General features: G+C 42.7%; 1 protein-coding gene across 1 annotated transcript in view; it reads left to right on the forward strand.

The window, feature by feature from the left end:
• Window positions 1-16728, forward strand: part of LOC143804468 (HEAT repeat-containing protein 5B) — an 84005-nt gene that overhangs the window by 45080 nt on the left and 22197 nt on the right. Inside the window, exons 23-25 of the mRNA XM_077282584.1 lie at window positions 10270-10449; window positions 10732-10983; window positions 13550-13731. Of these exons, the coding sequence (XP_077138699.1) occupies window positions 10270-10449; window positions 10732-10983; window positions 13550-13731 (614 nt within the window). The remainder of the gene's footprint in view (window positions 1-10269; window positions 10450-10731; window positions 10984-13549; window positions 13732-16728) is intronic.

Raw genomic sequence — 16728 nt, forward strand, 5'->3', positions numbered from 1 at the left:
CTGAAACACGTGGCACTGAAATACGTGGCACTGAAATACGTGGCCCTAAAATACGTGGCACTGAAATACGTGGCACTGAAATACGTGGCACTTAAATACGTGGCACTTAAATACGTGGCACTGAAATACGTGGCACTGAAATACGTGGCACTGAAACACGTGGCACTGAAATACGTGATACGTGGCACTGAAATATGTGGCACTGAAATACGTGGCACTGAAATACGTGGCACTGAAATACGTGGCACTGAAATACGTGGCACTATGACTGTCAGAAAATGTTCATTAAACGGTTAGGGGTGAGGTTAGGGGTAGAGTTAGGGTTAGGGTTTGGATCCCTTTATCACCTTGATGGTGGTGGGTGGCTTTTCAGTGTGTTTTCTGTTTTTTTTCGATAAAAATGCATGCGTTTTTAACGCAAACAAACGCATGTGCTTAAAAACGCAAGAAAATACTGCAGGTTGTATTTCTGAAAATGAACGCATGCAGAAAAAAACCGCATGCGTTTGAAAACGCGACCAAACGCGTACAAAAAAACCGCATGCGTTTTCAATGTCAAATATAGGGAAAAAACGCATGCGTTTCTTTGTGCAAAAAACGCTGCAGACAAAAACGGAAGTGTGAAACCAGCGACGCTTTTTATAGCAAAAAAGTTTTTGCGTCTCCACATTTTGAGACCTATAATTTTTCCACATTTTGCTCCACAGAGTCATGTGAGGTCTTGTTTTTTGCGGGACGAGTTGACGTTTTTATTGGTAACATTTTCGGACACGTGACCATTTTTGATCGCTTTTTATTCTGATTTTTGTGAGGCAGAATGACCAAAAACCTGCTATTCATGAATTTCTTTTGGGAGAGGCGTTTATACCGTTCCGCGTTTGGTAAAATTGATAAAGCAGTTTTATTCGTCGGGTCAGTACGATTACAGCGATATCTCATTTATATCATTTTTTTATGTTTTGGCGCTTTTATACGATAAAAACTAAAATATAGAAAAAATAATTATTTTGGTATCGCTTTATTCTCAGGACTATAACTTTTTTATTTTTTTGCTGATGATGCTGTATGGCGGCTTTTTTTTTGCGGGACAAGATGACGTTTTCAGCGGTACCATGGATATTTATATCAGTCTTTTTGATCGTGTGTTATTCCACTTTTTGTTCGGCGGTATGGTAATAAAGCGTTGTTTTTTGCCTCGTTTTTTTTTTTTTTTTCTTACGGTGTTTACTGAAGGGGTTAACTAGTGGGGCAGTTTTATAGGTTGGGTCGTTACGGACGCGGCGATACTAAATATGTGTACTTTTATTGTTTTGTTTTTTTTATTTAGATAAAGAAATGTATTTATGGGAATAATATATTTTTTTTATTATTATTTATTTAGGAATTTTTTTTTTATTTTTTTTTACACATGTGGAAAAATTTTTTTTTTACTTTTTTACTTTGTCCCAGGGGGGGACATTACAGATCATTGATCTGGCAGTGTGCACAGCACTCTGCCAGATCGACGATCTGCTGTGCAGGGCTGCAGGCTTTCCAAGTGTCTGCTCTGAGCAGACACTCGGTAAGCCACCTCCCTCCCTGCAGGACCCGGATGCCGCGGCCATCTTGGATCCGGGACCTGCGGCGAGGAGGGAGGTAGGAGACCCTCAGAGCAACGCGATCACATCGCGTTGCTCCGGGGGTCTCAGGGAAGCCCGCAGGGAGCCCCCTCCCTGCGCGATGCTTCCCTATACCGCCGGTACACTGCGATCATGTTTGATCGCGGTGTGCCGGGGGTTAATGTGCCGGGGGCGGTCCGTGACCGCTCCTGGCACATAGTGCCGGATGTCAGCTGCGATATGCAGCTGACACCCGGCCGCGATCGGCCGCGCTCCCCCCGTGAGCGCCGCTGATCGATGATGACGTACTATCCCGTCGGCGGTCATACGGGCCCACCCCACCTCGACGGGATAGTACGTCAAATGTCGGGAAGGGGTTAATGTGCACCTCAATCTGAATGTAACTACCTCTCCTTTTCAACTCAACGCTGCGTTTCCATTGTTGCTGTTTCTCTCGCATCAGCTTCCGGGCTATACTTGCAGAGATATAGCTGCATTTCAAACAACTTAAAGTGTCACAATTCCACAGACTTCAGTCCCCGGTGTCACTGGTGTCACCCAGGGACTCATAAATAGAAAGAAAGCCCTCTGAAAAACAGACATCTAGTGACATCTAGTGCCCAATCTCAGAACTGGTGGTACATTTTATAATATACAAAAAAGACTCAGCAGGCCTCAGAACGTCCCCACTGATACAATAGCGACACCTAGTGTCCATGTTGAGCTTTATCTATGAACACACTATGAGGATTATCTAAAAAAATCCTTCTCTTAGAGGCGCATGTGCGGCTTTCAGTGGTGACAGTCATGTCCTGCTGATCTCCGCTACCCGACCTACCTATTTAGGCCCTAATCAGCACCTGAATCACTTCAAACGCACTGCAATTGGACTTATTGCACTCTCAGGAGACCCTCCTATTGGTGATGCCTAGGAAGAGAGGCGCGGCACAAACACCAGGCCGTAATATCGCAGATCTTTTTCTTAGTAGCAACATTTCCAAGACAACTACTACGACTTCTCTCCCCTCGGCCTCAACGGGGAACACGGGTGATATAATGGACCAAGATGAGGCCAGTCCCCACATGGAGACAACGATCTCCACGGCAACCCTTACCAAGTCCTTACAAGAGACTTTCCGATCTGAGCTTTCCTCAGCTATGCAAAAGATCTCCTCCCAGATACAGGACATTATGCAACGTACAGTGGCCCTGGAAGAAAAGATGGATGCCACCGCAGATGCCTTAGAAGAAGATCGCGAAACCCTCAAACTACATGCAGAACGTGTTGCAGATCTAGAACTACGATGTGAAGATTATGAGAACAGATCACGTCGGAGTAACCTGCGGATCAGGGGACTCCCTGAAAATATTGTAGCTCTCAAAGACACTGCTACTACCCTCTTCACCGCACTACTCCCTGACACAGATCAGTCTATGCTGCATATCACCAGAATCCATAGAGCCCTGGGCAGGCCACGCAACAACGATATGCCCAGGGATGTGATCCTAAAACTACATTATGAGGAGGCACGAGACCTAATCCTGAATGCTGCACGTGATAATCCAGACCTACCGGGACTGCCATCCTCAGTACATATCTATGCGGATATCGCATCAACCACCCTCGCCAGGAGGAGATCCCTCAAACCAATAACATTAGCCCTGCAGACGGCACAGATTAAATACAGATGGAGCTTCCCCTTCGCCCTCGTCTTTACATATAACTCCCAAGTGTACACCTGTCGTACACTAGAAGAAGGGATGCTCAGGAAGGATATAATGGAACTAGAGAGAGTACAAAGGAGGGCAACAAAGTTAATAAAGGGGATGGGAGAACTACAATACCCAGATAGATTAGCGAAATTAGGATTATTTAGTCTAGAAAAAAGACGACTGAGGGGCGATCTAATAACCATGTATAAGTATATAAGGGGACAATACAAATATCTTGCTGAGGATCTGTTTATACCAAGGAAGGTGACGGGCACAAGGGGGCATTCTTTGCGTCTGGAGGAGAGAAGGTTTTTCCACCAACATAGAAGAGGATTCTTTACTGTTAGGGCAGTGAGAATCTGGAATTGCTTGCCTGAGGAGGTGGTGATGGCGAACTCAGTCGAGGGGTTCAAGAGAGGCCTGGATGTCTTCCTGGAGCAGAACAATATTGTATCATACAATTATTAGGTTCTGTAGAAGGATATAGATCTGGGGATTTATTATGATGGAATATAGGAATATAGGCTGAACTGGATGGACAAATGTCTTTTTTCGGCCTTACTAACTATGTTACTATGTTACTATGTAAGGGAAACAAGCCATGCTTAAAGCTGGGATCCCGATCTCAATAGAGACTTCAGCCATGCCACAGAGAAAACCAAGACCGCCAAGAGAATGGCAAAACTCTCCCAGAACAAGGAGCCAAAACGCACGGGTCGTCTGATATGTTCAATTTTCAAGACTGTCTACCTTGATTTCCGTGAGAAGGAGCGAACTGCTACTGTTCATCCCGATTGCTCCCGGAGATGGGGGGAGGGGGTTGATGGTTATCTGCTGCCTCTCCTTTCAATTCTCCAGAGTTTGTAGTTATTTACTGAATATTTATACAGATACTTTATTCTGACTTTAAACGCAAGTGGTTCCTCAGATTGTCACTTCCCTAATTGATCCTATTCCTTCTCTATCTTATCCCGCTCTAATTCCTCCCTACCTCCCTCCTTCTTCCCAATAACTACCGTACCGCAATCCCCTCCTTTTCTCCTCCCTCTCTCCTCATAACCCCCCTTTTCTTCCATCCCCCCTTTTCTTCCCCCCTCCCCTTTCTACCCCAACCCCCTCATCCCTCCCCCCTCCCCCATTTCTCCTTCCTGCCCTTCCCCTCCCCTCTCCCCCCTTCCTTTCTCTCCCGCCTCCCCTTCCTCACCTTCCATCTTTTCCCCATCTATCTCCCTCTCCCTCTTTTTTTTTTTTTTTCTTTTTCTCTCTCTCTTTTTCCTCTCCTGTTTCTTCTTTTCTCTCTCCTCTTTATACCATTCTCTCTACCAAGGGCCTAAATGTCGGGTTTATGTCATGCTGCCTAAACTTGGCGACACCTGGTACTCCAATTAATATGGTAAACCAGATCGCCATATTTTCCGGATTTGATATCCGTTTGTTATTATTAACTGTTATGTTGGTCTTTGTCTTCCCCCAGTCTGTTCCCTTCCTATTGTTTCTTCACAGAGATCATCACTGCACTTACAGATTAATTTATCATCTACTAACCGGAGACACGGTTCTTGTTCCCGCTCGAGCCTTCACACTCTTCAGCGGTAAATATTCACTGAAAAATGTGTAATGTTATTTCACATAATGTCCGAGGATTCAACTCACCCATTAAACGTAAGAAAGCCTTCTTTGACTACTCAAAACACGCACCAGACATTATTTGTCTCCAGGAGACTCATTTCTCCACCTCCTCCCACCCTAAATACTTTGATGCCAAGTATTCACAACACTATATGTCAAACTGGGACAAAAAGACGAGAGGTGTCGCCACTTTCATTAGGAATAACTTCCCATTTCAGCTCATTAAAGCACATTCGGACTCAGAGGGCAGATTCCTCATTACTCTTGGAACTTCACGAAACCAGACAATTTGCATTGTTAATAGCTATTTGCCTGCAAATTCCCAGAGATCGGTCTTTCAGCTAATTATATCAAAACTAGCCACTCTTACATACGACCACCTTGTCTGGTGCGGCGACTTCAACTTTATCGTTAATCCTAAATTAGATAGCAGCGCCCAGAAGCGGTCGGATTTAACAAAAACTGATAAAAAGAAAATCCAACACCTAATGAAAGACAACTGCCTGGTCGATGTATGGAGAGAACTAAATGGTCCTATAAAAGGTTACACATACTTTTCACCTGCACACCAGTCCTATTCCCGAATAGACCTACACCTAACTACTGTAAGAACGGTCCCATCTGTCCTAGTCTCCCGTCATATTCCATCATCGTGGTCTGATCATGATGTTGTCCTATCAACATTTAATTTCAATGTCACCACTTCTAAATTATTCAAATGGAGACTGAACGAATCCTTACTAACTGACCCTGCTACACTCTCTAAAATTAAAGAGGAGTTAGGATTGTACTTCCAGACTAACTGCACTGAAGACATTTCCCCTGGTCTAGTGTGGATGGCGCATAAACAATTTATTACTGGCTCACTAATCAAAATTGCGTCCAATAAAAAGAAACAAAGGTCTGATCTACAAACACGTTTAGAGACTAAACTTGTGAAACTTGAACTCGCTAACCAAGCCACCACTTCCCTCTTCCTGATTAAACAAATCAGAGACACTAAGCTACAGTTAGACACTATTCTTACAAACAAAACAGAGAGAGCGTTAACATGGACTAAGTCAACTTTTTATAAATATGCAAATAAGCCTTCTGGCATGTTGGCACGTAGACTCAGATGCAAGGAATCCTTAAATAATGTCACTTCCATCAAAGACTCCAAAGGCAGAATTTCCGCACACCCGGATATGGTATACGAAACATTCCGAGACTACTATCAAAAACTATATACCGCTCCACAGACACCTTCATCACAATCCTTACCCTCCTTCCTAGATGAATTGAAATTACCTAAAATCCCCAACTCCTCGTTAGACCAACTGCATGCACCAATATCTGAAGATGAAATTTCTGTAGTAATTAAAAACCTAAAAAAAAACAAAGCCCCCGGACCTGACGGCCTCACGGCGCTCTACTACAAGAAACTTACAAACATCCTCACACCGCACATTAAAAATTTCTGTAATGCTTTACTAAATGGCACCCAGATGCCCCCTGAATTCTACTTTGCGCATGTGACGGTAATTCCAAAACCAAAGAAAGACCATCTCCTCCCCAAGAATTATAGGCCTATATCGTTGCTAAATGTTGACCTCAAACTCTTTACATCCATCATTACCACTAGGCTCAACAAATTTTTACCTACCCTTATTCATCGAGACCAGGTGGGGTTCATACCTAATAGACAAGGTCCCGACAATATTAGAAGGAACCTAAATATTATACATACAGCAAACTATCATAAACAACCCCTGCTACTGCTAGCTTTGGACATAGAAAAAGCTTTCGACTCGGTCTCGTGGCCCTACCTATTTGAGGTCCTAACCAGATTTGGTATCCCTCGCACCCTTATTTCATGCCTTCAACTATTGTACGACAGTCCAACAGCCTACCTAAAACTTCCGTCAACTAAACCTACTCCTATTATCATACAAAGGGGGACGAGACAAGGCTGCCCACTTTCCCCAGCCCTATTTGCCATGGCCATGGAACCACTGGCTGAGGCATTAAGGCTTAACCCGAACATACTTGGACCTGTAGGGCTTGACGCACAATATAAAGCAAGTTTATTCGCGGATGATTTACTGTTGACTATATCCAGCCCACTCACCACTCTTCCAAATTTATTTTCAGTCCTACGTAGATTTGAGTCGATCTCAGGACTCAAAATTAATGTTGACAAATCCGAAGCTCTATTTCTTAATACCACCAAAGAAATGCAAACAAATATTATTTCCCAGTTCAAATTTACAAAAAATGAACATTATATCACTTATCTTGGAGTCAACCTCACCTCTCATAGGTCGACCCTATTTAAATGGAATTATCTCCCATTAATAAAAAATCTCCGAGCTGACTTAACTAGATGGTCCGCCATGAGATTGTCCTGGTTGGGCAGGCTGCATGCAATTAAAATGGTCTCTTTGCCTAGATTTCTGTACTTATTCCGCTCTCTCCCCATACCATTGCCCCATGATACCCTGCGCGAAGTTCACTCCATGATCTCAAAATTTATTTGGCAGGGGAAAAAACCTAGAATCCGTCAAAAAACTATGTTCATACATAGAAGAATGGGGGGCTCTCCTTGCCTAACTTCACACTGTATTACAAATCAGCTCAGATAGCCCAATTGACCAATACCTGCGCTACCAACCGTGCACCGAGATGGGTTGACCTGGAATCATCTCTCTTGTCTCCATTTTCCTTGTCGGGACTTATGTGGTCCACGCAAAAATTACCAAAAGGTCTACACATTACAGCACCTTTCACAGCACACTCCCTGATCCTCTGGAGGAAGGAAAGATTCAAATTTGAACTCCAATCTGAGTCTGCCCCACTGACCCCTCTCTTCTACAACCCCATGTTCCCTCCAGGACTTGACCCACGTTCTTTTGCATGGTGGAAAGTTAACGGGATTACTACTCTAAAGCACCTCTGTTCGCCCTTTAATACAATTTTATCTAGACAAGAATTTCTCCAAAAATACAATCCACCCATTAGCGAAACCTTCCGTATTCATCAGGTTTTCCATTTTGCGGAAAGGTTCTTGCAGCGGAAAACCCCTTTTCGCGTGACTGGCTTTGAGCAGAGATGCATGGATGACCCACTGGGAAGGGGAACTATTTCTTTATTATATGGATCCCTCAATGCGGCACATAGAGTCGACAAATTACACTACATGAAACAGTGGGAGGAAGATCTGGGTATCCAATTAACCTTGGAAAATTGGAGACGATGCTGTGACACAGTCTCCAGGGGTAGTCATCAAGCCTCCCTAGCAGAGACATCCATTAAGGTGTTACACAGAGCTTACCAAGTTCCAAGTAAACTTCACGCCATATACCCCAACATTTCAGATAGATGCTTTAGAGGATGTGGCGCAGTAGGAGATATGAAACATATTTGGTGGGAATGCCCGATAGCCTCGGCTATGTGGCAGGAAGTTGGATTATTAATCGGAAAAATGTATGACCGGACAATACAACCTGACCCAGCCACATTCCTCTTAGGAGCCAAATACCCGGGGTTTACTAACAAATTTCACAGGCTGATAGGCCAACTGCTTATGGCCGCCAAGCTACATATAGCTACCAACTGGAGGTCGCCGTTTCTCTCTGTTCAGGCAGTTAAAGATAAAATGAACTCAATCCTCTTATATGAACGTATACACGCGACTAGGGAAGATCTGTGGGAGACCTTCTACCAGATTTGGAAACCGTGGATGGAACTTAACACGAACTTAAATCTTGAACAAAACCTGACTTTATCTATTTGAGACTCTGTTGTCCTGTGAGAGATTCTGATAACACCGGGGTTGAGCCGGCGTGGGGCGGGGTGAGGGGAGGTAGGAGGCAGAACTCATAAAACGGAACATAGTTTAACCTTGTCTGGTAAATATACTATAGCCCACTACGAAATAAAGTGTAGTATCTCATTTCCCTCCCCACTTTCCCTTTTTTTTTTTTTTATGTCTCCCCATGTTCTTGTCTTGTCACACTTGTATCTTCGAATTTGAGTTAATATATGTTTGGTTTTGCCACTTTGTTCTTATTGAACTCCCTTGTAAGGGAAACTGTTGTTCAATTGCTATGTTATTGAAAATAAAAATTATTGAAACTAAATATTTTATGTACTGCTGTTTGTATTGCTGCTGTAATACCGTAATTTCCCCCGGGATTAATAAAGTGTATCCTATCGTATCGTATATACACATATGTGGTATCACTGCATTCAGAAATGTCTGATCTATCAAAATATAAAGTAAATGAATCAGATCGGCAAACAGCATAATGAGAATAAAAAATTTACTCACCAGAATTACGTTTTTTTGTCCGCCGAACCATTGCAATACAATGCAATAAGCGGCTGTGAAAACATCGAATCTGCACCAAAATGGTATCAGTAAAAACGACAACTCAAGGCGCAAAATTAAGCCCTCACCCAGCCCTATATCTCAAAAAATGACAACATTACCGGTCTTGGAAAATGGCAACAAACACACATACTTTTTTTCATACAAATGTTTTTATTTTTTTCACCACTTAAATAAAAAGAATAAACTAGATATGTTTGGTAACTCTGTACTCTTACAGTATGATTCCCCCGGTTCAGTTTTACAATATACTGAACATGGTAAATAAAAAACCTCAAAAACAATTGTGGAATCGCACTTTTTTTCTAGTACACTATATGGTGAAATCAATGGTGTCATTCAAAAGTACAACTCATCCTGCAAAAAACAAGCCATCATATGGCCATATTGCCAGAAAAATAAAAAAGTTATGACTCTGGGAAGAAGGGAAGGAAAAACGAAACAAAAAAATGGCCATGGCGTGAGGGGGTTAATCTTGCCTATAGTCTGTTCAAGTCCATTGAAAAATAAAATAAAATCAGGGCCGATTGTTTCTGCCACATATCCAGTCCCCTGAACTCCTAAATCAAGTCAGGTAGAAGCTTTGGTTGCCGCCAAGCTCATTTGTCACTGACTTGATTTCTGATGAGCTCAGAGTGCTGGAGATGCGGCAGAAACACTTCCTCCTGTGATAAAACAGGCAGGGAGAAAAATGTGTTTCTTCATAGAAAGAATCAGCTGAAATCCTGTCTGTATACTCTTTTGCTTTCTCCCATGCCCAGGAGCTTTGGTATGATTAGATCATGTTCCTGCACGGTCAGACGCAGCCATTACACAGTATATAGCAGGGACTCATTTAAAAAATTCTCAAGACAAGAATATTTTTTAATACATCCAATTGTGGAACTAATTTTTCCAAGATCTATTTATTAACATGTACTTTGTGTGTGGGACAACCCCTCCTATATTTCCCTGCAGATATCAACATAACAGACACGGGTTTGGAAGGAGTGTTGTTTGGAATGCTGGATCGGGAAACTGACCGCAAACTGTGCTCAGATATACACGACACATTGGGTCACATGCTGTCTTCCTTGGCAGTGGACAAATTGTCTCATTGGTTGCTGCTGTGCAAAGATGTACTGGCAGCCACCAGCGGTATGTATCTGTATCTGTACTTGTTTTATGAATTGATTCTGGATTTCAGATGATTGCCTTTATTCAGTGATGAAGACTACTTATTGCTCATAGATAATACGAAAAGGCTCATGGTTATGAGAACTGTGCAGAATTTCAATGCTTTATTTAATTTTTTATTTAAAAACCTGTAATACATCTTCAGGTTGTTTTATACTTTTATTCTTTATATTTTTTTTTATACTACTTACAACCAAGTTTTTTTTCTATCTGTTTTAACATTGTTGCTATTTCTTCTCCTAGACGTAGGCACTACCAGCTTGGTAGCTGGAGTAAGGGACGAAGATACTGAAAAAAAGGATGAAATGGATGATGACACCATGTTCACCACTCTGGGAGATGATGACAAATCCAAACCATTTGTAGCCCCTCGTTGGGCCACTCGTGTATTTGCAGCAGATTGTCTTTGCCGGATTATCATGCTTTGTGAAAATGCTAATAACCCACACTTTGATTTAGCTGCTGCTCGGATCTTAAAAATGAAAAATCCTAAAAGTAAGATTCCATTTATAGTTTTTATTTTCATTTTTAACATCAAATAAGATCTGTCCCATAATCTGTATACATCACGGAATTTATCACCGAGCCATGATGAGCATGGTGTACTTACGGTACCTTGCAAATCAAACCTAGAATGACTCTATAATCCTTCCTGAAAAATGTAGGACTTTGAGTCCAGCTATACACTGCCAGATTTTATAAGTCCAAGTGTATTCAGGCTGCAGTCTATCTCCACCCACCTAGCTTGATTGACAAGCTTGTTTCACTGTCCTCCCTGCTCCTGCTGTAGAAATCTTGCACCTGCTCATAAGAAGCTGCAGTCTACAGGAGGATATCGCCCGTCTTCCAGCAGCACTTTCAGTGTGTAATATATGTCTCTAACACAATTTACTGCACAACCAAGTACAGGTTAGCATCCTCAATAATCAGAACCTCCCACTCCCGTCTCCAAGACTTTACACGTGCGGCGCCGATTCTTTGGAATGCACTACCTAGGTTAATACAATTAATCCCGAATCCCCACAGTTTTAAGCGTGCACTAAAAACTCATTTGTTCAGATTGGCCTACCGCCTCAACGCATTAACCTAATTATCCCTGTGTGGCCTATTAATAAAAAACAACAACATAATTACGTTCCTCCATCATGTTCTCATACACTTTATGCAGTTAATAGCCTCTGTGTCTGTACTGTTACATACTTAGGCAGTTAACTGGTTCATGCAGCTTTACATGAACACCCGAGCCTTACACTATGGCTGGTCCAAATAACTAAAGCAATTGTTACCATCCACCTCTTGTGTCTCCCCTTTTCCTCATAGTTTGTAAGCTTGCGAGCAGGGCCCTCATTCCTCCTGGTATCTGTTTTGAACTGTGATTTCTGTTATGCTGTAATGTCTGTTGTCGGTATAAGTCCCCTCTATAAGTTGTAAAGCGCTGCGGAATATGTTGGCGCTATATAAATAAAATTATTATTATTATTATATTATTATAAGTACAGTACAGCGTAAGATACTGTATGATAGTATCGCATTCTTTAGGCATCACAGAGAACATTTGATTCATGGATGTCCATGCTGGGACCCACATTTGCTCTAACTGCGGGAAAGATCATATCCATGCTCCTTGTAACTGCTGTGGCAGCTCCATCATGTGCAGAATGTCCCATTAGAATCACTATTTGCAGGATGCACAGCATAAATAGAAAAATATCTATGCCAGCCTTACTTGTAGCCCGAGCCCTTACCCAGTTACTCTACAATGGCCAAATATGCTGCTGAAACCCACACCATCGCTAATCTTCTAAAGGTCAGGATGCATTGGATGGTGGGAGGCTAAGTCTTAGCATTGCGGAATTGCAGCTCTGTCCCGGTAAGCTTCTTGGGGTTGCGTTTTGGCGTGTATTGCTGAGAGTACGGCGGCCACCTTAGTGCTGGATCTGGTTCTGCAGGGAGAGAGTGCACTAGGAACAACTCTCTGCCATACTTGCGAGTCCTGCCAAGTCTGCATGTGCTTCGGATGGTAATTAGCCTGTTATCCGGTCGCAAATCTGCTTCTCTTTTCTTCCCGACGGAGCCACGTTAAACCAGGAGTGCTTCCCTGGGTTCTAGTGCCATTGTCTGATCCTGTAAAATAAGGATTGCTCTAGTGTGAAGGGGCCTATATGGGAGCAGAAGTCTTCTGGGGGCTGGGAGTGAGGGTAGTGATATAATGACCTGCAGTAATATGCTGGGGAAGAAGGACAGTGAGTCACAGGCCGACTTCCAACATTCAGGAAATTACTACCATAAGTCGTCATGATGTGCAAAAAATTATAACCGTGAAGGTCTAGAAGGTTCCTTGTGAGTGAGGTGGAGGACGCTCTTCTTCTGGTCCGTAGAGACATTAAAAACCATACACAACCTGTGTCGGCTTTGGTAGCTAAGGTGGATGACCTGGAGAATTGCCAAAGATGTAATAACATCAAACTGGTTGGGGTAACTGAGAAGGTGGAAGGGGGGACCATGACAGTTTTTTTGAAAAATGGTTACTGGACATCTTCAGTAAAAAGGTAATCACACCCTTGTTTGTAATAGAGGTCTACGAGACCTGAGCTGGCGGACAAACCCCCTCAGCCTGTACTGATCAAAATCCTCCCTCCACTATAAAGCATAGAGACATTTTAGTAAGGAAAGTGAGTGAGAAGCAAGATATTAGACTGGGAGCGCAAAAGATTTCTTTTTCCTGGTCTTCTTAGTAGAGGTCCAGCCCGAAAGATCTAATTTTCTGGGCATTGACAGTTAACCTAAGGCTGTGATCATAAATTTTCTTGGGCATCATAGCAAAATTGCATGTTTCCTCTGTGTCAAATTCTCCACAAGGTTGACAAACTAGGGCTTTGAAATAAACTGTATCAGTCTCAAAAAAGGAACTGAATAGATTCCAGTTGAGGGAAAACGGTAATAATCACTAAAGCGGCCCAGCAGAAATCTGTGGACCTTGTCTGGTCATTAAGGTTAAAAATTACCCATATACAGTATGAACCAGTTACGTTAAACTACTTGTTTTTGGCTTATTTCATAGGTGACTCTTTGGTGTTACATCTTTCTGACCTTATTCGTATGGCTTTTATGGCCGCCACAGATCACAGTAATCAGCTGAGGATGGCTGGTTTGCAAGCCCTGGAGGATATTATTAAGAAGTTTGCTGCCATTCCGGAGCCGGAGTTTCCGGGACATGTAATCTTGGAACAGTATCAGGCCAATGTAAGGCAGAATTGAAGTGTGTGTTGCCTTGGCTCTCATCTTTAATCATTCTTCTATTTTGCTCATACCGAACACTACATCAAATCTCGTTACTGAGAAATAGTAATACTGTTGTGGTTAAGAGTTTTGGGACTAAGACAAATTTAGATTTTTTTTTTGTTTCATAGCATTACTTAAGTTTTTACACTTTTGACAAATACATCAAGTTTATATAAAGACTCAATATTTATTGTCTGCCCCTTATTTTTCAAGACTTCTGCAGTTCGCCTGCCCCTAGTCTTATACTTTCCCATTGCCATCTTCACCTTTTATTGGTGCCACTTCGGTTTTGTGCTTACATCTTGTGACTACAGCTTCTGACTGCCTGGAAATCAGAGGTAACGGTCACAGGCTCTCAGTCTCAGTCTATGAGAGTCTCCTTCTGGCCTCATTCTGGCTCTCATAGACTTAAATTGAGTTGTGACCTCCGGCACACCCAGCACACACTGTAGTGATCCGGCAGGTCCCAAACTGCTGGAGACCGACCAGAGCGGCACTGATAGAAGGTGAGGACGGTGGCTGGTAAGTATAAATGTAGGGTTCAGGATCTGAGATCAGAAGCACCACTCCAGCTCTGCAATTCAAAAAAATGCTGGAGTGGCACTATAATGCACAAGTCAAATCAGAATTTTATGTTTCATTCTCTCATTGTGTCCATCAGCCGATAAAACTCGTATGAAGCTTCAACTTAATATATTTATTTTTTTTAGTTTATAAATAGTTTTTAGTGAAATATCTTGCAGATGGGGAAAACAAATCAAAGAAAAAATATTGTGTTACAGTTTTTAAGTCTCTATACATCATGGATCAATAATAACTTATCTTTTGAATAAAGCCATTGTTTAAAGTGTGCCTGTCAGCTTTCAGGCATACCTCTTGTAGGTAAAATTAGCATTACCTTATGATGTAACAATGCTGGAGCGCCTTTTCTTTGAACTCTGCACTTTGCTGTTCCTCTGTTATTTCTCTTGGCAATTAATACTAAATAATGAAATAAGATAACTGGACTTTAGCATTCCTCTTATCAATAGGGTGCACAGATTAATAGGTTTTCTATAAAGGGTTATTCCCAAGAGAGTAAGTTATCCCTTATTGGTAAATTACGGAAGGCAGAAACTAGGAAAGAAAAAGCGCAAAAGGGTCTTATCGGATGACAATGGGGTGTAAGGAAAAGGGGAGATACGCGCACCTTGCTAGGTTGCTGAATTGCAACACATAACAGGCATATAAAACAGCTGCTGCACATATACCGGTCGAGAGGACGACTATAGATACAGAGAGGAAGACGGAGGTATCACTCATGCGTTGCTGATATCGAAACCAGGTTTTGTCCTGATGAAGAGGTCATGTGTGACTTCAAAACGCGTTGACTTTTAAACCTGTCTAAATGTTTTCATTTCACCGATATTTCTATAGCAGCGCATGAGTGATACCTCCATCTTCCTCTCTGTATCCCTTATTGGTGGCAGAGGCTTTGGAAGCAGGCTCTGCAGAGCTCTGACTTGAGTGGAAGGGAGGTCAGTATGCTTGACCTCCACTCCATTTATTGTCTTTTGTGATCTCCACTCCGTTTATTGTCTCTTGTGACCTCCACTCCTTGTATTGTCTCTTGTGATCTTCACTCCGTTTATTGTCTCTTGTGATCTCCACTCCTTGTATTGTCTCTTGTGATCTCCACTCCGTTTGTCTCTTGTGACCTCCACTCCTTGTAGTCTCTTGTGACCTCCACTCCTTGTAGTCTCTTGTGACCTCCGCTCCTTGTATTGTCTCGTGTGACCTCCACTCCTTGTATTGTCTCGTGTGACCTCCACTCCTTGTATTGTCTCTTGTGATCTCCACTCCTTGTATTGTCTCTTGTGACCTCCACTCCTTGTATTGTCTCTTGTGACCTCCACACCTTGTATTGTCTCTTGTGATCTCCACTCCTTGTAGTGTCTCTTGTGATCTCCACTCCTTGTATTGTCTCTTGTGACCTCCACTCCTTGTAGTGTATCTTGTGACCTCCACTCCTTGTATTGTCTCTTGTGATCTCCACTCCTTGTAGTGTCTCTTGTGATCTCCACTCCTTGTAGTGTCTCTTGTGACCTCCACTCCTTGTAGTGTCTCTTGTGACCTCCACTCCTTGTAGTGTCTCTTGTGATTTCCACTCCTTGTATTGCCTCTTGTGACCTCCACTCCTTGTAGTCTCTTGTGATCTCCACTCCTTGTAGTGTCTCTTGTGTTCTCCACTCCTTGTAGTGTCTCTTGTGATCTCCACTCCTTGTATTGTCTGTTGTGATCTCCACTCCTTGTAGTGTCTCTTGTTACCTCCACTCCTTGTAGTGTCTCTTGTGACCTCCACTCCTTGTATTGTCTCTTGTGATCTCCACTCCTTGTAGTGTATCTTGTGATCTCCACTCCTTGTAGTGTCTCTTGTGATCTCCACTCCTTATAGTGTCTCTTGTGATCTCCACTCCTTGTATTGTCTGTTGTGATCTCCACTCCTTGTATTGTCTCTTGTGATCTCCACTCCTTGTAGTGTCTCTTGTGATCTCCACTCCTTATAGTGTCTCTTGTGATCTCCACTCCTTGTAGTGTCTCTTGTGATCTCCACTCCTTGTAGTGTCTCTTGTGATCTCCACTCCTTGTATTGTCTCTTGTGATCTCCACTCCTTGTAGTGTCTCTTGTGATCTCCACTCCTTGTATTGTCTCTTGTGATCTCCACTCCTTGTAGTGTCTCTTGTGACCTCCACTCCTTGTAGTGTCTCTTGTGACCTCCACTCCTTGTAGTGTCTCTTGTGATCTCCACTCCTTGTAGTGTCTCTTGTGATCTCCACTCCTTGTAGTGTCTCTTGTGACCTCCACTCCTTGTAGTGTCTCTTGTGACCTCCACTCCTTGTAGTGTCTCTTGTGATTTCCACTCCTTGTATTGCCTCTTGTGACCTCCACTCCTTGTAGTCTCTTGTGATCTCCACTCC

This window comes from Ranitomeya variabilis, chromosome 2 (genome assembly GCF_051348905.1).
Source record: "Ranitomeya variabilis isolate aRanVar5 chromosome 2, aRanVar5.hap1, whole genome shotgun sequence".
Classification (NCBI taxonomy): domain Eukaryota; kingdom Metazoa; phylum Chordata; class Amphibia; order Anura; family Dendrobatidae; genus Ranitomeya; species Ranitomeya variabilis.